Here is a 22,265-nt window from a genome sequence, read left to right as displayed (position 1 = left end):
TAAGTAACGTTTAAATTATTGTCGTTAGTGTTAAAAGCCTTCCATTTTGTAAAAACAGTAATTGTTTCATAAACCATGCCTCGAAAAACACCACTAAATTTGAACAAGCCACAATATTGACTGGGCACTAGTTATCGTTCACATATTAATAAGAGTTAATAAATTAATAAGGACAAATGGAAGACGTCATCCGCACCAAGTCGTCTCTTTTCGAATTGAACTGTGAAGCGACGTGGAGTAGTGTCTCTATTTCCGATGAGACATGAAGGCAGCATGTCTCCGTCCCGCTCCCAGCTGTGGCGCATTCTCGCCTCGGAAATCCAAACAATGACTCCTACTACGGAGCGGAGGAGAGCACGTCAGTAGAATGCCTCTAACGGCACCAATTTCGCCGCTATTTCCACGCCAAACTTGAAAGCACCCGCCGCAAACATGTGGATACCCTCGGAGCAGGAAAAATACGGCGTCGGTAAGTTTATTGCATTTTCTGTTGTTCAATGTGTGAAAGTGCAATACGTGCGGTGCGTTCACAGGCACTGTGTTGTTTGTGTTGGAGGAATTAAGCCGCAATTGATTGTTTACTATTAGGGATGTTTTTGTTTTTTTTCCTCCCCCATGAACAACAATAGGAAGCATCCGACCTGATGATGAGCGTTTGACTGCCACATTGCAAGGCAGAGTGTTGTCGCTGTGACCCCCCCGCCCCCCACGGGTTGCTAAATGAACAGCATATTCAATATTTGTTCCTTTTTGTTGTTTAGGATTTGACACTTTTTCTCCATATTTATTTTATTTTAGAAATTGATTTTATATATTTATTTATTTTCCTAGAGAAGGACCATGCCATAGATACTCTCATTCACATGTGTGCATCCTTAGTGCATTGTTTCAGGTTGTCGAGGGTTGTGAAATAGTAAGGTGAGACACACAAGCCACAACAAACCGAATGTAGGAAGGAAAGAGGGGGGTGTTGGAACACAGTCTTTTATTCCTGCTTGTGTGGTGAGAATTCCTATTTGCTGCCCCCTCCACCAACATCTCCTCCACCTCCTCCACCTCCTCTTCCTCACAATGACATGATCATTGAGATGTTAGAATGTTAAACGTCTCATAATAATATTCCCTAGAGGTTTTAATCTGCAGTGTGGGACTGATGCCCCAGTCCCCTTAAACCCCCCATAATCAATTACATTTTTGTGTGTCGTTTCAACACATTTTCATCCTGTCCTGCTTATGCACTTGGAGGCTACCTTTCCACCATGACCTAAAACCAGTGAAGCTCGGTGAACTAGGAAGTAGCCCCTGGCCTTTTCTTGTCAAAGCCTACGTTCTGGTCGCAGGACTTTTTCCTGTTAGATTTCCCCCCTAAAAGCGTCAACTTCCTTCCAGAAACCTGTCCTGTGTCACCAGTCACAGATCCTTGATCCGAGCAAAGGGATTCACATTGTAATTGCAGACTATCCAATTTCAAAGTCCACTTGGGTTGGATTAAAGGGAGGATATTTATTTTAAAAGCTCAATAGTCACCATTGTCCCCCCCAAACTGCTGTTAATTGGATTAAAAGCGTTCTATCTATCCCTTTCCCCTCAGTAACAGCGATTTAATTTTTAAGACATTCTTTGGCAGCAGTGCTTGTCTTTTGTTGTACAGGCCCCCTTCTTTTTTCTCTTTAAAAAAAAAAATTGAGGAAGGAACCAGTGTGTTCCTGTTGTGAAATGCCAAACCACAAAGAGACCTCTGAGGGGTCGTGCTGGCATCGCTGACGACGTCATGGCGTCAGTCCGCACAGGTGACGAGGTCGACAGTTGTGTCGTGGATCAGTGCAAAAGTTTTTGAATTGAGTCCTTAAATCCTCCAGTTAGTTTTGTGTCTAACTCCACTCACTGTTTTGATTATTACAATTTTTAAAGCAACAATAATGTACAGATAATTGTTACTTTAAGCTACAAAATCCAGGTGGATTTTGACCTTAAATAACAGGCTTGAACAGCATCTGAATGGTTGTCATGGGAGCTTGGAAGATGTACTTGAATGCTATCATGGTAACATGGACACTTTTTGGTGTTAGCAGCATGTATTTTCTTTAGCGTTTTAACATGTATTGTTGCTTAGCACACGTTTATTTACTTTTGTATTGTATTTTAGCTGTGGATAGCTACTGGAGCAAAACCTAATGTATTCCACATATCTTTAGTTTGAATTTTTTTCTCGTTTAAATTACCCTAAAATATGTTATTTTTACACTTTAAGTGTTGTGGCTCTGGTGCATTAGAGATACAGTATAGACTAATGATATTTACAATTTTCGCTCAAAACTCAATGTTACATTTTCCTTCATTAAAATGTTTTGATTTGCGGCGACGTCAACACCAGCATTTGGTACAGCGACACTTGCTTTTAACACATAGCAACTCTATGATATAAACTTCACATTCGTGTCTCGGCCCCTTACACCTCTGATATTACATCTGTCAAATTTGTGGGTCGATTTCAATCCCTCATCCCGCAATCGGTACCTTACGTACAGTACCTTATGTTGTGGAAGACGTCATTCAGGTTTGATCTAGGAAATTGGTGAGTCAATCACTATGTTTACATGCAGGCAATAACCCTTTTAAAACCTGAATATTGACAATATGCGGGTTTTGTAAGGCCATATAAACAGGCGCAATAACCCGAATATGCTCTTATTCGGGTTTTTAAAAACTAGTCCTTTCATAACCGGAATTCTTGCTCTTACAAACATATTCGGAATATCTCGATCAATCGCGGCAATGTTTTTCGCTTTGCGCATGCTCGCTATTTTCGTCTTCTTTTCTTTCTCTTCTTTTGCGCTTATTTGATTCGCAAGGCATCTTGGTCTATGTAGTCACGACTTGTATGCGCAGCTCTGTCCTACTTGCTAAAGGAGCCTCCCTTGAATGCATTGATTTTTCCGCTGCGTTGTCACGTTTTTTTGTGTCTCTTGACGCTCGCAGCAAAGAACCACACCTTTGGGGCGAGGAGGAAACTACTTTATTTAGTGTGGGTTTTGACATAAAAATAATGTCTTTTATTGAACGTATAGTAAGTTAACTCTTTGACTGCCATGGACGTTAAAAGACGTCAAGTAAAAACCTACGGAGGGCCGCCAATGACGTTAAAAGTCATCGAATTTTTTTATTTTTTTTTTTGAAACGGGTGGAGGAAAGCCTTGGCCAGCTGTGGTGAAAGTTTCAAGCAGATCTAGTTAGCCTAATGAGTATTTTTGGCCCCTAGATGGCAGCAATGACTCTTTTGACAAGATTGGGTAGGCGTCAGTAGAAGACGTGAGGCGGAGCTAGAGGGGACAATGGCTGGGGAAGCGAAGAGAACATGGCGACCGGTTGCAAGCAGCTCACGCTCGAGCAGTTTTTTTCAAAGACGAAAAGCATCGACCAACACTAAAGAGCACATTGATGACGACAATGATCATCATCGATGATGATGATGGTGACTCCGAGGTTGGAAGCATTGACGCGGCAATAGAAGACGTGAGGCGGAGCTAAAGCGAACAATGGCAGTTGCAAGCAGCTCACGCTTGGGAATTTTTTTCAAAGACGAAAGGCATCGACCAACGGCAAAGAGCACATTGATGACGACGATCATCATCATCGATGATGATGATGGTGACTCCGAGGTTGACGCTGAAGTTGCAAGCGTTGACGCGGCGGCTATGACGACGTCATAAAGGTTCACCGGCTAGCGATGCTAACACCGGAAAACGCGGAGCACAACCGAGCACGCTCAGGCGGACGTTCAATTGGACGACGAAGAGTGCCCCGAGTCCAATGCATATTCATCGGAGGAGTGGAACAGTCTGCTACTTGCTATTCCCGGGAAAAAATGGCCGTCAAGAAAGTGTAACGTCTGCACGCGAAAGGAGCCATCGCAAGTGAAACTAATCTGTTGTGCAAATCCTGCTGCGTCTCCTTGCACGCATGGGAGCGTTACAAAAAGAAAAACTGTATTTGAAACATCCACATAATTGTAAATAGTACCACAGTTGCACACATTTGTAAATAGTTTGCGAAATTGTTTTTCAAATTGTTACACTGTTGAATGGAAATAAACGTATTTTGCAACCAAAAAAACACTTTTTCATTGTTGGTGATAGCGTTTTACAGAAGTAAAGCACTATTTAGGTGTTTGTGGCATCATTCATGGACAAAAAGAAGTGTACAATTCACTAGTGCATGAAATAACATCGTTTCACAAAAAGCTCTTTTTCTCCGCTTTTTGTTTCAAAACAGAGCATTTCGGTGAAACTAACCATTTTCTATTGTTGATTACTGAAGAACGGAATAAGGTAGAAACAAACTTTTTTTTTCTGATGAAAGATGAGAGTTCAATCTTTCATTTGGTAGTATGTGTGTTTCCATAGTCCAAACACAACATTTTCTGTGGACCTTGAAAGATCAGTCTAAATGCTTAAATCGGCTCGCACTGGCGACATCCCGTTTATGAAAACGTCTGGCAGTCAAAGAGTTAAAAGCGGAAATGACGTTATTTACGCAATTACGTTGTCCGCATGTCGAGGTCCGAACGGGTTATTCCAATCGAGCACAAATGAGCATGTAAACGTGTTACCTCAATTGTTTCAGAAACCGGAATTCTGACCTTAACCTGAATATTAACAGCATGTAAAAGTGGTCATTGCCATTACAGGTCTTCTAATTCTGGGCTTGCATGTAGGAAGTGGTTCAACAATTTCTGACCCCACTAATCCTGAGTTCAACTTTGATCTGAGGGTTAGGAGGTCACAGAATAACAAGAAATCCTAAATTATTCATACCAGGAAGATCAGCTGTTGGACGTGCTCGCCGCTATGTTAGTGCTTCGTTTCCCCCCTCCTTTAAGATTAGATGCTATAGATAAGAGTTTAAAAAGAAACAACTGCACTAAAAACAGCATGGTCAAGAGAAGTGTACATGACAAGCGCCTGAGTAAAAAACAGCTACTTGTATACTTACGGCAATGCTAAGCTAATGTCCATGCTTTCCATTGCCTTTGATGGGAACATCGCCACTGCCAACATGGCTGCCACATTGATGCGTTTTTTAGCCTGCTCTAGTCCACTGTAAGTTTGTTTACCTATGACACAATAGCAGAGCAAGCCGGCAACAGGTGACCCGTCTCTGTCATTGATGACGCCACTGCGCCGTTACTGCTTTGGAGAATTGTGGTCAATTCTGGAGCTAAGACTTTGAATGGACTGGACTATTATTTTCTGTACGTTGAATCTGGGGCCCACTGGTTCTGGGTTCGTTAAATTGAGGTTTTTCTGTATTTGAACAAGTTAGTTAGCCATTTTTTATCCTCGTTTGACCATAAGGTTTGCTAATGGGAAAAGACTCAAAGTGTTTCGGGTTTTATTTGATGTCGGACCAGTTAGATAAAGATCAAAATGGCTCTCCGCTTAATTGGACGACCACGGTTTTGTTTGATGTCGATTCATCTCACCGACGTAGTCGTACTCATTTAGGAAAGCCCGGGCTGCCGCCATTGATGAAATATGAATGGACTCAAGGCAAGTTGATATTAAAGTGCCCATTAACCCACTAGTTGAATGATTACTGTTTTTTAACCTGGAGCAAGAAACTTGGAAGATAGATGAGAAGATGTTCATATCTGATCCCTAAAGTGACTTAAGCCAAAATGAGTGAGGGGGTTTGGGTGGGAGGTTTTTGTACAGTCTATGTCGCGTTTCTGAATGCAAAGAGTAATTTATGAGATCAGATAAAAGATGAAAATAAGTAGCGATCTACTCCGTAAGTCACTCAAGGCGACATAGCGTCACATTATGCCGCAGACAAACTCCTCCTCCCCTCATTAAGACCCTTTGATAAACGCAATCAAGCGTGTCATTGCTCATCACAATGTAGACACATAATTAAACAATTTTAACGAGCTGGTTTGCATCAAAGACGATGCAAGTTGTGATTTATCGTAGTGGCCGCGTTCAATTCTCCACATGGAAAAAGAGCTCACCAGCTTATTGCTTGTTTGTCCCCAGCGGCCTGGCTGGGAAGGAGGACCGATGTCGAGACCCCCACCTTCTCTCCCGGGGGGGATGTAACTGTGGGTGCTGGCGCGTGTCAGGGGCGGGTTCATTGTCACGAGGCACCCGCCCTGCCCTGTTACCCCCAGACTCTCCCACTTCACTTCACAGGGGATTAGCAGGTTGTTTGGGAGCGGGGCGCCCCAAAGGCCCATTCCACCATTATAGCCATGATTCCGTAACGCAGCAAACCCCAGGATGAGATATGGGTAGAGGTTTGGGGGAGGGGGTGTGTCGAGGTGAAGCCTACCAGCTTGTAATTGCTTCTTCCTCGCCTCGCCGCCACCTCATCTCCATCTGCAAAGATGGCGCCCCTTCTCCAACGGAGTCGTCATCAACATGGAGCACCAGCATGTAGGCGGCTTCCTTGTGAGTTGAGCAGATGTTTAAGACAAAAACTAAATAAATAAATAAATAGAGTAAGCGAGCGTTAACTATCTTGCTTACTTCTGTTCACGATAGCCGTCCCTTGCTTTGTGCAGACATTACGTGATCCACACTAGGAATAATATGAAGGCATTGTTACACAAACATGTAAAAATGCTAATGCTGGTTCATAGTTGAATGAAGCCATGCTCTATTTATTTCAGCCTGCACTTTTGATATTATCCACAAGCTTGGTTATTTTGATCTGTCAACACAAAGATGTAAGAAGGAGATGAATGGATTCTGTGGAATTAAATTTTCCCCTTTGCCACTTCTCGCTAGCTTATCCCATTGTTGGTGGTGACACAGACACATGCAGCATTAGTCCACAGCTATGCATAATGTTATGACAGGCCACCAGGGGTGGGGGGCAGGGGTACATTGGTGGCGGCGGCGACAAGGGCTCTCCTGCTTTTCCACTCCAATGGCGTTCCAGCCTGCTTTGCAGCAGGGAGCCTCTCCCCTGAGCATTTCCCGGCTATATTTCACATTTGTTTTGACGTGAAGTCATCTGTGTGTTGCGTTTCGAAAGGATCAAGACATTGGGCCTGGAAAATAATCATAAAACTGGCAAGGAAATTCCAAACCGGCTTCTTGATATCAATGTGTGATCTTTGCGTTTGAGAGGTTAATGGGATGTGTCCTATTAGGAATTTGCCGGCTTAACTGATCTGTAATTCTCCCGCAGTGTTGGCAGTAGAAGTGTTTGTCATCTGTGTGGGCCCAGGGGGAAATATGACTGGCGTGCAATTTTCATAATAGAAAAAAAACAGGGGTGCCTGACAATGACAATCATTGTGATTGGCAGGTGAGAGGCGCTGTTAATGTGCCAGGAGACACTTGTTTTTTTGTGCTCATTCATTGTATGAAAAAAAATTTTGCACACGCTTGGTGTAGTGTCAGTTTTCTATTCCCTGTGGCTGTAATCCCAGCGAGCCGTATTGACCATAAAGGAAGTGTACATTGATTTGTGGGAGCGCTTGTGTGACCCAGTGTAATCGGAACGACCTCAAGGCTTCCATTTGACCAGAGTGCTGGTTTTAGTCAAAGCTATTTCTGCTGAGCCTAAAGTTACTTCAGCCATTGTGTTAAATTCATTATTAATATGGAAGGAAAAAGGGAGAGATGTGGTAATAATTGATGGCTAATACAAGTGTCCAAGATAGCTGGGGCAGCTATCCCAAACAAAGAAACAAAACCTTGTTGTGATTGTAGTTGGGGACTTTCCAAAGTCCAAATTGTCCTGTGTTAAGTAGCTTATTGTTGCCATTGTTTTTGGCTTCACATTTCTTCTTTGTGGCCATTTGTCATGACAAAATTATCCAGCAGTGATGCTGTCAGATACCAGTCAATTGAGATGGAGTCGGGAGAGTGTGTGTTTGCTGTGAAAATTTAACTTTTGGCCGTACAAGATGGCTGTCACTAATGCACATTCCAGCAATTGTGGACCTTCCTCAGAGGTTTTTGTGGTGTCAACAGGGGTTCGGAGTTCTAATTGACTTTTATAACCTTGCTTGTTTTTTTTTGCTGATTCGTTTAAAACAACATTTCTGGAGTTGGGATTAAAATGTGTTCCCACAATAATTTTGTTGTTTCAATTTCTGAACTTGAAAAAGCTTTGTGTTGCTTTTTTTCAATTATGAGGGAGTACCTCTGCGAGCTATGCAGAAGCTTGGCAACGATCCCGATTGTTTGATTCAAGTGTGTTGAAAGAGGGAGACATCGAAAACATGCAAGACTGCGGCCCTCGAGGCCCCGGAGTTTGGTATCTATGCTCTAGGTCCTAGAGCAGGGTTAATCAATTCTGGTCCTCAAGGTCCGGAATCCTGCAGGTTTTAGATGTTTCCACCCACTAGCACACCTGATTCATATAATCAGCTCATCAGCATACCTAATAACAATCCTGATCTTTAGTATCAGGTTGGTAGGCGGCAACATCTAAAACTTGCAAGACTCCAGACCTCAAGGACCGGAATAGGTGAACCCTGATGTAGGTCCTAGAGCAAAGGTCTCAAACTCCGGTCCTAGAGTTGAGATGCTTCCACCTACCAACACACCCGTTCCTAAAGATCAGGATCGTTATCCAGCATGCTGATGAGGTTATTATATGAATCAGGTGTGCTATCTAAAACCTGCAGGACTCTGGACCTAGAGGACCGGAATTGGCGAACCCTAATCTAGGCCAACACCAACCTTTAAATGATTTAAATGTTTTATTGCGAGATGCTGTTTAAATGTGTACACCAAGATTATCCTGAATTTGTTTGCAACACTCCAGTGCACCATGTAAACTGCAGCTCTCATGCAAATCAGCATCCTTTAAATCGCTATATCAGCAGTGTTTTCTAAATGATCATCTATACATCACCTACGTAGTGTGTCTGAACAACTAGTGCTGCAGAATACTAAACCTGCTTTAGTGGATGTGACCTAAATGGACACTTTGAGCAAATAACATCAATAGGAAATGGCATGAACTCACCGTGGAAGTTCAGTTTCACTCTGGTGCAGCTCAGGTCACCCGGATTGTCAGGATTAATTCCAGAGTAAGACAGACAGAGGAAAGGCCTGAAAGGTCTTCGTATTGATAGCGCTTAAGAAACCCACTGTTTGACCTTGGCTTGTCATTCAAGCCTTAATTCCGTCTTCACCTTTGGTGGAGGAGGTTGTCGGATCTTTTTCTTCAAAGAGAATAAATACACAGGAAAAAGTCCACAAAGCAAGGATCAAAAAACAACAAAAATCCTAAATGTGCTTCGATCTTGCATCCTATCTCTTCCACATACTTAGCTCGATGCTCATGAAAAGAAGACATTTCGTTTTCAGATCTGCTCCTTTTTGCTTTTTGTTTCCTCCTGTCCCACTTCCTGCCTCAGTCTTGCGTGTTCCAGGCTAGCAGGTTACGGCAGCATGACCCTTATCTCACACTCTGCCTCTTTCCCCCACACCTGACTCTCCTGACTTCCCCCAATACGTTTTCGTTCTCAAGCCTTCTTTATTTCTCTGTGCATTCCTTCAAATCCGTACTCATCTGTCCCAGATTTTCTCGTGTAATATGTGCGTTTGCCTCTGCATAATGTGTTTATTTGTAGCCCGCATGGATGTGCAGGCGGCAGCCTCGGTGGATCTCATGTCTTGGAGATGATAAAGCACTACAGATGCTCGGCGGGCTTAGGAGAGCAACTCTCACCGCTGAGGATCTTTGGTGTGCGACTTGCTCTGCCTTCTGTCAAATCTTACAAAACATGTTATGCTCTCTTTGGAGGCGTGTTTTACGCTGCAATGAGATTTGAAAAGGATGTAAACTGCTTTTTATGCCTCTTCTGATGCAATATTGTCCTTTTTGAGTATACAAATGCTGTAAAATGAGATTAGCAATGGATGAATCTTAGCTACTATTTCAACTAGCATATTTACCCTTTTATGCTTTTAATTAGTTTGTTTTCATTGGAATCATCAGGTCAGCGACCAAACACATGGTTGTGAACTACAGTAAAGCTGCACAGTATCATATGAATATTGGATTGCTGGTTGGAATACATTTGAGGATTCTTCAAGAGTTGTGGTTCTTTTTTTTCTTTTTTTCTCTTTTTTCCTTTTTTTTTTTCTTCCTGGAGAGAGTTGTGGTTCTATTGTGTTTGGTCTGTTCCACCACTGTCTAGAATCCAGTTCTCCAAGGCAGAGGGCTGACGTGATCTCATGTGATCTCACAAACACAAAGACGAGCACACATTTCCCGGTACATGCGGAACAAAAGTCTTGCTTTGGAAAGTGCTTCTTGCCGTTTGGGTAACCCACTTTAACGACATTGGCTGGGACATATTTGATTGTAACTTTTTTACCATTGCTTCTTTGTTCGTCCGAGCACTTCTTTGACTGGCTACATTTCATTCACGTCACAGTCCATGGAGTCAAATGACGAGAGAGTAGTCGGCTTTCCCGACATGCATGAAGATTTTTGGTTGTAAATATTCAACACGCAGGGTTGGGGAATCTAGATCCAGAAAGTTAAAACCCTGGAACAGTTTTGCTTTAGCCATGGGTGTTTCTACTCCAGAGGTGGAGACGAGCTTGTTTACCTGCCGGTTGAGTCAAGAAGCCAATCTGTGGCTGGGTTTTTACTTTCTGTACCTGGATTCCCCAACCCTGTGAACACGTTTAAAGGTTGTTAGCCTCATACCATTTGCGACCCCATTATCAGGACAAATCCACTTTTAACACACTTCAAACAAACTAAAGGATAATCTTCTAGGATAATTTTATGACATACGCTAGTCAGATGTTTGAAGTCCTTGATCAGGAAGAGGCAATATTTGGGGAAAAAACAGCCTGATTTTAATGGTCAACATGGGGATTACTTTAAATGGACCACAATAAGTGGCTTCTTAAAGTTAGGGAGGGACTTTGGCTGTTTTGCAGAACAAGTGCATCAGCTCTCTGTCGTGCCCTTGCACACACCTACTAAATGGCTTGACTATAAGTTCAAGAGCTGTGACGATGATATTGATCGGCCTAAATTACCTTTCCATCACAGCTGAGATTTGGCGGCCTTCTCGTCTCCATCACAGCTCGCACAGCAGCAGCTCTTCTGACCTTTGCGTGCTCCTCTTTGTTGATGATGGTCGATCTTGGGTTGGCTCTCTGCCACGGCCTCACCTCACGTCTCCTCTCCTCTGCCAGCTACATTCAGTTCCTCCCCAAACCTTTTTGGGCTAGGGCTTTTCTCACCACATATTTTCCCATCTCCCCATCAATCTGAGGAATGTTCAGCCCAATTGCAATTGATTCATGGTACATGTGAGAGCTCAACTCATTCAAATTGCTTGACTTTAGGCAGAAAGAGCTATAGATTTTTGCATGTTCCCTTCACTGATTTTTCCTATCAGAGAACTCTGAAATTAGATTAATTTAAGGCTCCAAAATATGATTGGAAGCAACTAGTTACCTACCCTTTGCTGAATAATTTTAAATTAATTGTATGGGTTTTGTGGAGTTCTAAGACTGTTTAATTGATCAGGTTGAATCCTGCTGCGACTCATTTTGCTTTATTCAACCCAACCTGTCTGCAGGGATTGCCCGCTTTTTAAAGTGTTTATCCAGTGAAAGCCTTCAAAGCACACAGAGATAAAAAGAGATTTGTTAGTTAAATATTTGCATTAATAATCCCCCGGCTGGATTTTTTTTTTTAAGCTTTGTTTGTCTGTCGGAAGAAGTGTCTTTGAGCATCTCTCGTCTGATGCTTGATTGAATGGGGTCTTTTAGGAGCTTCACAACTACACAAAAGTTTGCATTCCCCATTTTTTTTTTTTACATTGACTTGGCAGATATAGATGGTTTCTAGAGGCTTGTGAACTTTGTTGATTCAAATTTTTTCTGAAAACTGGAGGTTTGTGGACATCATCATGATCTGTTGTCAAACTTGTAAATGAGCACATTTCACTTGTTTTAGTTCAAATATAAACTGAATCATATGCTATTAAAAGTGATGTTGCACAAGTTACTCCCAGCTAGTATGTCAAACCGGGGGCAATCTCACCCCAGGCAATGATATCAGTACCCCTTTTCTCCCACTTGGTGTTACTGCAAAATCCTTCCACTTTGGCTTGAAGTGGCCCCTGCTCCCCCACAAGCTTAACCTCACCGAGCGTCCACCTGGCGTCTTTATTTTCCAACTTCAATCACTCTCCACCCTCAGGGGAGGGAGTCTGAGGACCTCTAAGCGTCAAGTGTTGCTTCTAAAAGTAGCTGAAACATATCCCCTTTGTGTGGACGAGAGGGGAAGGAAACCACCGTGGGAGCCTTTGTTTGGCCAGCGCATGGCACATGGAGACTTCAATAAGGCAGAAAATATGACAAACAATTCAATATTTGCATGTGTGTTTGCTATATCCACAACACTAGCCCAATTCGGGAACCTACACCGTCGGATGGTTCACATTCCCTGTGAGGCCCCTTGGCTATTCTTGCTAACAAGCAATTTGTGTTGAGAGCTGGCCCCAGATAATATACTGTATATACAGACACTAGCATGGAAATAATCCAGCATGCGCCACTTAGTGAACGTCCACATTTCACTGGGATTCATGGCCAGATTCTGTTTGACGACAGATGGCTTTGTTGATCAAGCGAGAGAGATCATGTTGTGGGGGTTTCTTCCCCGAGGGGACTGGAAATGTAAAAATAGCACTTCTTCACATTGAGTAATCTTCACTATTAATGGATCAATAATTGAAATCTTTTTGGCTCATATAGCCCGGTATCTATTTATCTGGTGCCTAATGGTCTGTCAGTGGGTCCATTTTGACCTTGACGGTTGCAAATCTCTGTATCAACTTTCAGTTCTTTGAGCATTGCTTTCATGCTCACCGAAAGAGCAGGAAAAAGCATCAAGTCAGTGATTTGTGCCTTATATCTTTGAAACTGGACTCCTTCCCTCATGGACATTGTTCACAAATTAAGGGCTCGTTGGTTCAAAGCGATGCCGTGAAATGAGACCCATTTGTTTTCTGTCACCCTTTAAAATAGTTCAGCTAGACATTCATATTGTTCATAACATATAGAACATGTTATACATGTAAGCTCGGACTTGTATACTGGATCTTTCCCTACTTGCACCTTTCTGCTTATTTGGACCATTTTGGGCCCTCTGATGACCTAATGAGAGTGGAGAATCTATAAATAGTGCCCCGCAAATGGATAATACTGCATGTCTTCTTGTACGTTGTAATTGATATTAGTGCATGGCATGCATGTATCCTCAAGCAAAACACGTAAGGTTACTGTTAGATTTAGCTGTCGGCATCTTCTGACATAAACTGTGACTGCAGTAACGGGCATGATTGAACTGGCCAGGAAGCAGCCATTGATTTGGAGTGGGAATGTTTCCAGACATCATCAGTGATGATGCGTCACCCGTAAGCTCCCTCGGGACCCTCATCTGCAGCCATAATCCTCTTTGCCCTAATGCACCAATAACCTCACCATCACCACCGCCACCTAGGAACACAGTCTGGGCCAGTGGTGTGGATGATTATACTGATTTTCTTTTTGTCTGAAGATTTTACGAGGTGACACAGATTTGTCTTCATGAGTAGTTCTGTGTCCATCTTTATTTTTAATACAGCTTTTATCTAGGCTGCTCATTTATTAAAGAAACGCATTCTGGGTTTATATCACATCTTCTTTTCCCCAATGCTGATACCTTCCACTGACTCTTAGCTTTCCGTAAACATCATCAGTTGATATGTGCACTGTCTGACTCGAGTAGTGATCTTTTACAGGGCTTACCGCCTTTGCTTTTAAATGATAGTCTATCCGCTTGGGAACCAGAGCTGATGTCTTGGATTCAACCTCACTGGAACCGTTCGTAGTATTTTGCGCTTTTTGAGTTATTGGGCTTGGGATACCTGCCATTGCAAGAATGGTAAATGGAAGATCTTGTGGCTAGAACAGCTTCCACTCCGCCGGGTAAACTTCTGACAACATTTTGGAGTGCGTGTGTGGGAATTTTTAATTCATGGGGTTGGAGTAATAACTCTGTGCAGGTTAGTCAAGTGCCGACAAAGCTAAAATGACAAAATTGTCTCGCTACTCTGTGGAATGAATATTCATCGGGTGTCAGAGGGTTCTGCCTAACTATTGCTTGATTAAAGATGTATTGATAGCGTATAAACATTTCTCTGTTGGTTTACTGACAATCCACGAGTTTTGTTGCATAGTCAGTTCATATCACTGCATCTGGATGGAGCAAGGCTGTAAATGAGTCCAAGCAATCAACAAAGAGAACAAGGGAAGGAGACTGCAGGGACAGTAATGTGATGGGCTGTCAACGGACGTCCCGCAAAGTGTCCCTCCTTTGAACCGGGCGGCCGAGCAGCATCTCAATGTTTGTGTTTCTCTGTAGCTCATTAGCGTGTTTTATACTTTCTTCCCTCCAGCTAGCGCCAAGCATGGAATGGGCACACAAATGAGGTTACCTTTTCTGCTTTGCACAATCGTGGGAGGAGAAAAACAAAGAGGAAATTAATCATTCCAGCCTTGTGCGTCCCTCCTCCTCATCCATATCTCCCTCCTGTAGACTTTTTTTTTTGGGGGGAATATTTTTATTTAATTACCGACAGCTTGGTGCAAGCATACAACTAACTGCCACTGACCTAAATCGAGAAACTGGGACGGTTTTGTTTTTCCTCACCCCTACAAATGTCTTACTCTACTGCATTGATTTTGTCTGCGTTGGACTTTAGCAAGAGAAAATTAGCTGAGCCGAGGTATCAGCTTAGCAACCACCCAGCCTGCTGGTCCGTCTTGCTTCTGATGCTGCATTAGCCTAGTTTAACCGGCACGGAGCTGTGCGCCACTTCCTCCAATTTAATCTGCCGGACGTGCCAGGGAATTGGGATTCTCTTGCATTTGGGGTGCCTAACAGGAAGAGAGCCATTATGAAACAAATTGGAGAGGAGCCTCTTTTGTTGCCGCATATGTCGACTCGGTAATGGGCAAGATTAAGTGCGGAGCAGCTCCTCGAGTCGGAGCAAAATTCAAAGTAGACACGAGGGACGTTGCCATGTGATGGTTGAGTATTGGTTAATTATTTTTACGCCGTGAGAGGGATAGAGTGAGATCTCTCTTACTCTCTCTGGTTTGTGCGATTTGTTATGTTTCACAATCCATTGGGATTCTAGGAAGAAGCTTTCCAATACCTCATTGTCTCTGATAATCATCCACCCTGCCATGCCAGAAGTTCCTCGCCCCAGTGGAACAATCCTCCACCATCCACCAGTGGCATGCCGGGCACAGCAAAATAGCCTAGACGACAGCTGACCCTCCTTTATCCTTTTGGAATGTGAGACTACGTGCACACATGAAGGCCATACATTCAGACAGTGGCTCACTCTGTATGTTGCTGATCAGAAATCAGTCAACCACTTTAGCCGTTGAACTGAACGTGCCTGCAAATTTGTAGACAGAAAGGTAACTAAAGAACTGAGCAAGAAGCGTGCACTTTGTCTCTTTCAAATGCATTAAACACTGCAACCTGTGATCGGAATTCGTTCTTGTGTTGTGCACTTTTAGTGTCAGTCTATTGATCTCCACTTCTTGCAGATCTTGGTAGCATTGGTAAGACAACAAACCACAGAATTCAACCCGTGTTATCCTTTTTATAGGAAAGAATGAGAACCAGTGCCAGTATAGTCACAGCCGCACACTCACTCCTTCATTTTCCATATGTTGTGGCTCGTGAAGAGGCAAACGCATATCACATGAAAACGTTTTATTTTTATTCTGAGGCTTGGGCTGGCGGTCAGAGCGGTCCTGCTCCACTCGTTCGTTTCTACTGGCACTACTTTGTCATCTCACCATTGTTTTCTTGACAAGAAATAGCCCTCCTGAGCTTGGAAGGAGTCACAGTGTTCTTAGATGAGAGGCACGCCATTGGAGGAAGTAAAGAACTCTGGCGGCTGGGTTATTGTTGCCTGTGTCCACTCAGTTCTCCTCAGTGCACTTGCTGAATATCTCGTTCAGGTCAGGTCTTCCAGGTAGTTTCTCCCAGATTATGACAGGCTGCGGTCCTTTCTTAATTACTTACTTTCGTATAAATGTGACCTTGTCGCCATACAGATACCTAAGACATAAAAGCGAAAAGCACTAAATCTCGTGTAAAATGGATCCAATTAATGTTTGATGATCCAGGTTGACAAACCGTTAAAACTGGGTTGACCTTTTGAAGGTGATTTCACACATCGCCACAAACACACACTGTATAGTCTATTAGAGGTCTTGCAATTTCCACCACCCGTCAGTGTTGTTTTTTTTTTTCAAAATGGTCTGATCTCAAGAGTTTGAAGCAGTTGGAGTTTGCGCGAAAAACATCATTCAAAGGTGAAAGTTTACTAAATTCCACTTTCATATGAAGAAGCTCGCAAGGGAGCTCTTGTTTTCAAGGGTACAGATAAGTTGAGAAATATGAATTTGTTAGTAGTCATGTTCTCGGCTTCATGTCTTGCTGATAATGAGGTCCGCTCCACTGGCTTGTATTTGTGAAGCACCTGCCATCTGTGTGTCCTTGAGTAGAGCCCGTGTGTGTGTGTGTGAAACGTCTTTAGTGGCTCTGACTGTGCTCGGAGGCTACCACCGTCTGTCAGAGCGAGCGTGCACTTATCACTTTGCGTGCGGTTGTTTCAATCGGGACTTTCTTCCGCGTCTCGGCATCCCACGGCGAATCCGAGTGCGCATTTAACATCCGAACCTGCGCCCAGCGGCCCCTCCAGCTCAATGCAGACCGCCAACACTGCAGTCCTTTCATTCACTGTCTCTAAAACACACACACACACGCACACACAATTATACAGTCTGCCTCTCACTGAGCGCTTTGTTTTATCTGTTCGGGAGGAGCGCTGAATGAAGGCTACTGGGCCAGGATGTGAAGCGAATGTATGGGATAACGACTAAACAGAATTTGGGATTCTAATCCGCCGGGACCAGCACGCTGTCTCTCTCAGCTGTTTGTGATGCTTCTTTCATCCTCCCCTTTTTGTGTTTGAGCTTGTTTGCGGCAAACTAGGCTAAATAAGACTCTTGGTGGTTGGCGGTAGACGTGCCAAATTTGACGAGACATGGAAACATGTAATAAAAAATTTGGCAATGGTTGTCTTCCTCTCATTTGCATTCCCAGCGACTTCTGTCTGTCTCAGTCGTTGCACTCTACTGGAACTTGTGAAAGGCTTAGCGGCGTTTGTCCTTGACTTAAAGAAAAAGGATGGAAATCTTTTGAAAAATGGCTCCCAACCTTAATTGAGCCAAAAGCTTTCACGACACACGACCAGTCAAAAACAAACAAGAATATATTTTTGCTGTATACTGAAATTTTTTTGACCCCCCCCCTCAGTTTATTCACAAATGTTCAGAATCATTATGAAACATTGGTCTTAGGACGCGGTACACCCCCTTCCACATATCTGTGACCGATAAAGCATTACAGCTGTGTGTCGATCCTTCTGGTATCCATCTTTTTTGGTATTAAACCTTTTAAACTTTGTCTCGCTGTCCTCAGTTCTGGTTCTTCATATACAAGCATTAAAGACAAAGATCTTTTTAGCAGCTGGTCCTTTGAGCTGGATTGACAGTCCTTTGCTAAATGCTAACCTAACCAGAGACTGATCTGAAATAAAGTTGAACCATGACCATCTGAAACATAGGGTTTCAGGTGGCGGAGTGGTACAGTCACCTGCCTACGATGCAGGTTGGTGTGTGGTGTGAGTTTGCTTCCCCGCCTGGGACACCGTGTTTGTATGTGTGTGTGTGTGTGTGTGTGTGTTTGTGTGAGTGAGTGCAAAAAACAAAACCAAAAAACATCTGAAATATGTCTCTGCATGGTCTGGGGGTGTCGAGGCTACACCAAAAAAAATACAAAACTTAAATTATATTTAATAGTTTCAATTTTCAAATGTTTTAATGTTAAGTGTTTGTATAATGTTCATAAAAAATATGTTCATCTTTAGTTTTTATTTAATATTTCTGCCTATTTTTGGAAACGTTCTAAAAATGATTTGTTATTTATGGTAATGTTGACAATAAATGTACTTTGTTCAATGTCTCATTCTTGATCGAAAATCCAGTCATGACTTTGTGATTAAATATTTTGTTATATTGTAATAATTACGATTAATGAATAATTTAGGGATCTTATTTAGACTTTACAGGGACGTGTTTTTAAAGACGTCTTTTCAACGGCTTAAAAATTATGATGGTTAATTTTTCAACCAAATTTAGACTTTAAAATGGCGTCTTTTCAAAGACATTTTTTTCTGCGCCTTAAAAATTTAAAAATTTCACCTTCCACTTTGCAACCAAATTCAGACATCTTTTGGTCGGACACCAGTAATTCAACGTCTTTTCAGCGTTATTTCAACCAATTTTTACTGGGTAAGAAAGATCAGAAGAAAGGTCAGTTCAGCTAAAATTTAGCAATTGACCTATTGACTTGGATTGATAAATAAAATAAAACTCTAAAGACATTATTATCTGTGCATGCATGGTAACATTTTGCTACAAACATGGATTTGCATCATTCTGCATTGAATACGCTTGAGGATGTGGTCTACTGTACCTCACAGTGTGGGCTTTTGTGTTTGGCCTCCCCAAGCTACATTTGAGAGTGTAGTGGCAATGTTAGCATGGGAGGTTTCTGTATAAATCAGCCTGTTAGCTCAACACAACCGGCAACTTCCAACCGAGAGAAAACTGCTATTTGGGCACTCATGTTTAGATGCTGCGAACGGCTGCATACTTTGCACCGGAATGAGACGGGGATGGATTTATAATGAGGTGATAAGCATCAGCTGTCCACAACGATCTGATATAATGGAATGTTACCGGTGCATTAACGCATACTATATGTCTAAATGAGAATGATTATTCAGCCATTGGCATGTACTTTGTTGTATTGTTTTTCATTGTGTCTCTTATACACTATCATAAACATTTTTTTTTTTTTGCAACTGCTTGACCTTAGTCTTTGTTTTTGCAGTGCTGTAATCTTTGTCGAATTTGTTTCATCATTTTCTCATCAGCGCTTTCATCACATTGACTAGTGTTGCTATGGCCCGCGGCGATAGAAACATGAGTGGCGGCTGTGTTTGCTCCCGTTGCTGACGGATGGAGTGTCTTTTGGTGACGTGAAATCTGCGAGACGGGACGTACGGAGAGCGTTCACCGGTCCTGCCGATGGCAAAATATGCAGCCTGACAGATAGCTTTACCCGAATTGTGTGTGTGTGTGCGCTCACGAAGGAAGGTCACACACCCACAGAGGTGGCTTCTGTTCACTTTTGCCTGTGTGTGTGTTTATATTTGCATGCGGCATAATTTGTTTTAATTTGATTCAAGAGAGCCTGAAGTACAGATGGAGGTCGGTGCCACCTACTTGCTAAAGGAAGTGGAGAGGCTTTCTGTGAGTCAGAATGCGGTGGGTTTGGTTCAACACGCCCACTTTTAACAGTTGGGTGGCAGAGCGAGGCAGATGTTCAGTTGTCTGCGTCTTTTTTGCTTTTTGACAGCCTCCTCATTCTTCCATCTTAATTCCTTTCTCCCCTCCCCCTGGCCTCCATCGTGCTAGCTGCGTGGTGGGAAGGTGAGCAGGTGTCTGTCAGTGTGACCTCGGCCGAAAACTGGAAAGCTGCAGCGCCGCGGTGGGAGCATCTGGAAGCGTATGAACGAGAGGCATGTGCCACATGATGTCCAGACTCACTTATTGGATCACACTTCCTTTTGGATGCTTTTCGCCACAAATGTGTAAAAGTGACTTGATGATGTCACGCTATGGGGGATTAGGAATCTTCGGCAAATTCAACGTGCTTCTAGCACACATGCATGATCAGATTAACATCTATGAATGTGATCCACTTCACTGACCTAAATACAGCGGAACCTTGATTCACCTACCCACGAACCAATGAACCCCAGATTTACCCGACAGAAAACTGTGTCCCGTCCACTCAAAACACCCCTCTTGTGCAATACATTTCAAATTTGGCTGCAATTTGACACATTGCCAGTAAACGGCATCAACAGTCAGCGACTGGTCTGCTGACTGTTTCTGACCTGCGTCGCTCTCTTGTCATAGACAAACACACTTTACAGTAGACTACAGCAGGCTAAAAGGTCCGTCAATCCGGTAGCCATGTTAGTAGGGGAGAGTGTCCCTACAAATGTAATGGAACAAAGATGTTAGCTTAGCATCAATGTTGCCAACTCTCCATTAAGGAATGTAGCTATTGGCTGTCCTAAAAGTCGCTAGAATTCGCAAAATGACGCCGTTAACTAATTTTCATGATTGGCAATCTGCATGTAAGAGTAATTGACGGTGTAGGAGAGAGGAATAACATGAGAGAGGCAAAAATGAGTTAAAAAAAACAAACTCTCAATAAGACCAGAAAAAAGTCGCTAGATTTGCCGCTAGTCGCGTTTGACAAGAAAAAGTCGCAAAGAGGCTTTTGAAAGTCGGCGATTTGGCAACACTGATTTGCATCTGCCGTAGGGTGACAGCTAGCTCAAGATGGCTCAAGGAGATGTCAAGGAGATGTCATATTGACCTACAGTATTTATGTATATGGCTGTTGTTTTTACTGGAGCGAGTACTGTACATTTCTCTCAACCATGCTGTCTTTGGTACAGTACACATTTTTTGGGAAAACCCTAATCTATGAGATGTTATTTTAGAACAACAAAAGTCAGCGCTAACATCGTGGTTCATGAACTCGACCGGATGCACGCCATTATCCTCCCTCTACGAAAGTTCGGCTAAACTGTTTTTTGGGGTTTTTGTAGCTAATATCTATTTGAATTTTTAGGCCACAAAAAAGTACAAAATAATTTTGTACTATCTTGGGTGTACTGGGTGGCTCTCACAGACGACCATTCACCCAATTAGTCTGTTTAATCAAAGTTTCACTGTATAACACTACCCCACCAGTGCCTCTATTTTTCTATACAATCTCACTTGATAATGTTCAACCTTCTTGTGTAAAAGAGGAAAGCCACCTCAGCCATTTTCATTGAATCAGTAAAGTCACTCAATCCTAAAATAAAATCTTGCAGTTTCCGGATTGCTATTTACAGCAATTTCCAAACAGTCATAGTCCTCGCACCACTCTGCTTTCAAAGGTTGCGCTTCTGCAGTGTGATTTCACACTTGTTGTTATTGGAGTGGCTGTTGCGATGGCAGCCAGGTTGCACGCAGAGGCGAGGTGAAAAGATCCCAGCAGCTGGCAGAGAAGAAGGCCAGATGAAAGCCTCGTTCCGCTGCTCGCTTCCACCGTTTTTGCTTTTGTACGTGCTGCCTATCGCGCTTCCTCGCCAGTGGTTTGGTTAACCATGCGTGTGCCAAGTTGAACGGCGTTCAAGGTCTCTGCCGCGCCAACGTCGGCCTCCACTTTTCTCCTAGCGCCAAGCAAAGCTCACTCCCGACCGTCCGTAACCTTGCGGCAAGAGCACACGCATGTCGTCAGGCTAAGGTTGCGAAACGTGTTGGGAAAAAAATCGGTGTCTTTAGAGGAGTTAATGCAGAACTGGACATGAAATAACAGCAAAGAGCAACACAGAATGCTTTTCTTAATGGAAATATTTGTACTCCCCCCCGACTGGTACAGTGGTAGCTTGTCAAGCTAGCGCTGCTGTATCGCTGCTACAAGACTTTATGTCAACAATTTTCTCTCACCAAAAATAAACTTTGAGATGTGTCTTAACACCAAAAAACATGTTACTCGAGTGTGTCATACCGTTTGCATTTTGAAGTTGCATTCTGACTTAGTGCCTCAAATCCATGAGGCGATTACAGTTGTGGGATGTATTTATAAGTTTTTTTTTTTTACTCGACCACAGAGTGCAAGATAAATGCGCAGGGCCCTTTGATTTGGGAAACAGTGTTCGCAGTGTTGGCGAAGACAAAGCATAGCTCAGCTAGTTTTGGTTTGAGTCGGAATGTTTTCATGTCACATCGCTGGGCTAAAAGTACCCTTCTGGCTTTACGTGTCAGGTCTGACTGGTGAAAATGTGTACAGTGAACATGCATAGAACACAGCAGTATATTATGAGGAACTGAAGAGACGTTTTTCTTTATTATCTAAATTGTACTTCAGTTCTGTTTGTTTGCTCTCAAAATCCATCTTGTGAAACAATGGGAGAGAAGTGCCGCTTCCTTTTTCTGGCGTTTCATGGTCGTTTTGAATGCGTCATCGCAAGCGTTTATTGGCATGTTTCATAA

The 22,265-nt window shown here is 42.9% G+C and overlaps 1 protein-coding gene across 4 annotated transcripts in view; it reads left to right on the top strand.

Annotated features, from left to right (window-relative positions):
- The first annotated feature begins 294 nt into the window (after positions 1-294).
- Positions 295-22,265, top strand: part of dock4b (dedicator of cytokinesis 4b) — a 108,567-nt gene continuing 86,596 nt past the window's right edge. For all 4 annotated transcript variants that reach the window (XM_077544419.1, XM_077544418.1, XM_077544420.1 and 1 more), the window contains exon 1: positions 295-469. In XM_077544419.1, coding sequence (XP_077400545.1) covers positions 433-469 — 37 coding nt within the window. In that variant the 5' untranslated portion in view covers positions 295-432. The remainder of the gene's footprint in view (positions 470-22,265) is intronic.

The sequence above is a fragment of the Vanacampus margaritifer genome, chromosome 15 (genome assembly GCF_051991255.1).
Source record: "Vanacampus margaritifer isolate UIUO_Vmar chromosome 15, RoL_Vmar_1.0, whole genome shotgun sequence".
Taxonomy (NCBI): Eukaryota; Metazoa; Chordata; class Actinopteri; order Syngnathiformes; family Syngnathidae; genus Vanacampus; species Vanacampus margaritifer.
Note: the sequence above shows the minus strand (reverse complement) of the source record. Positions and strands in the feature narration are given on the sequence as shown.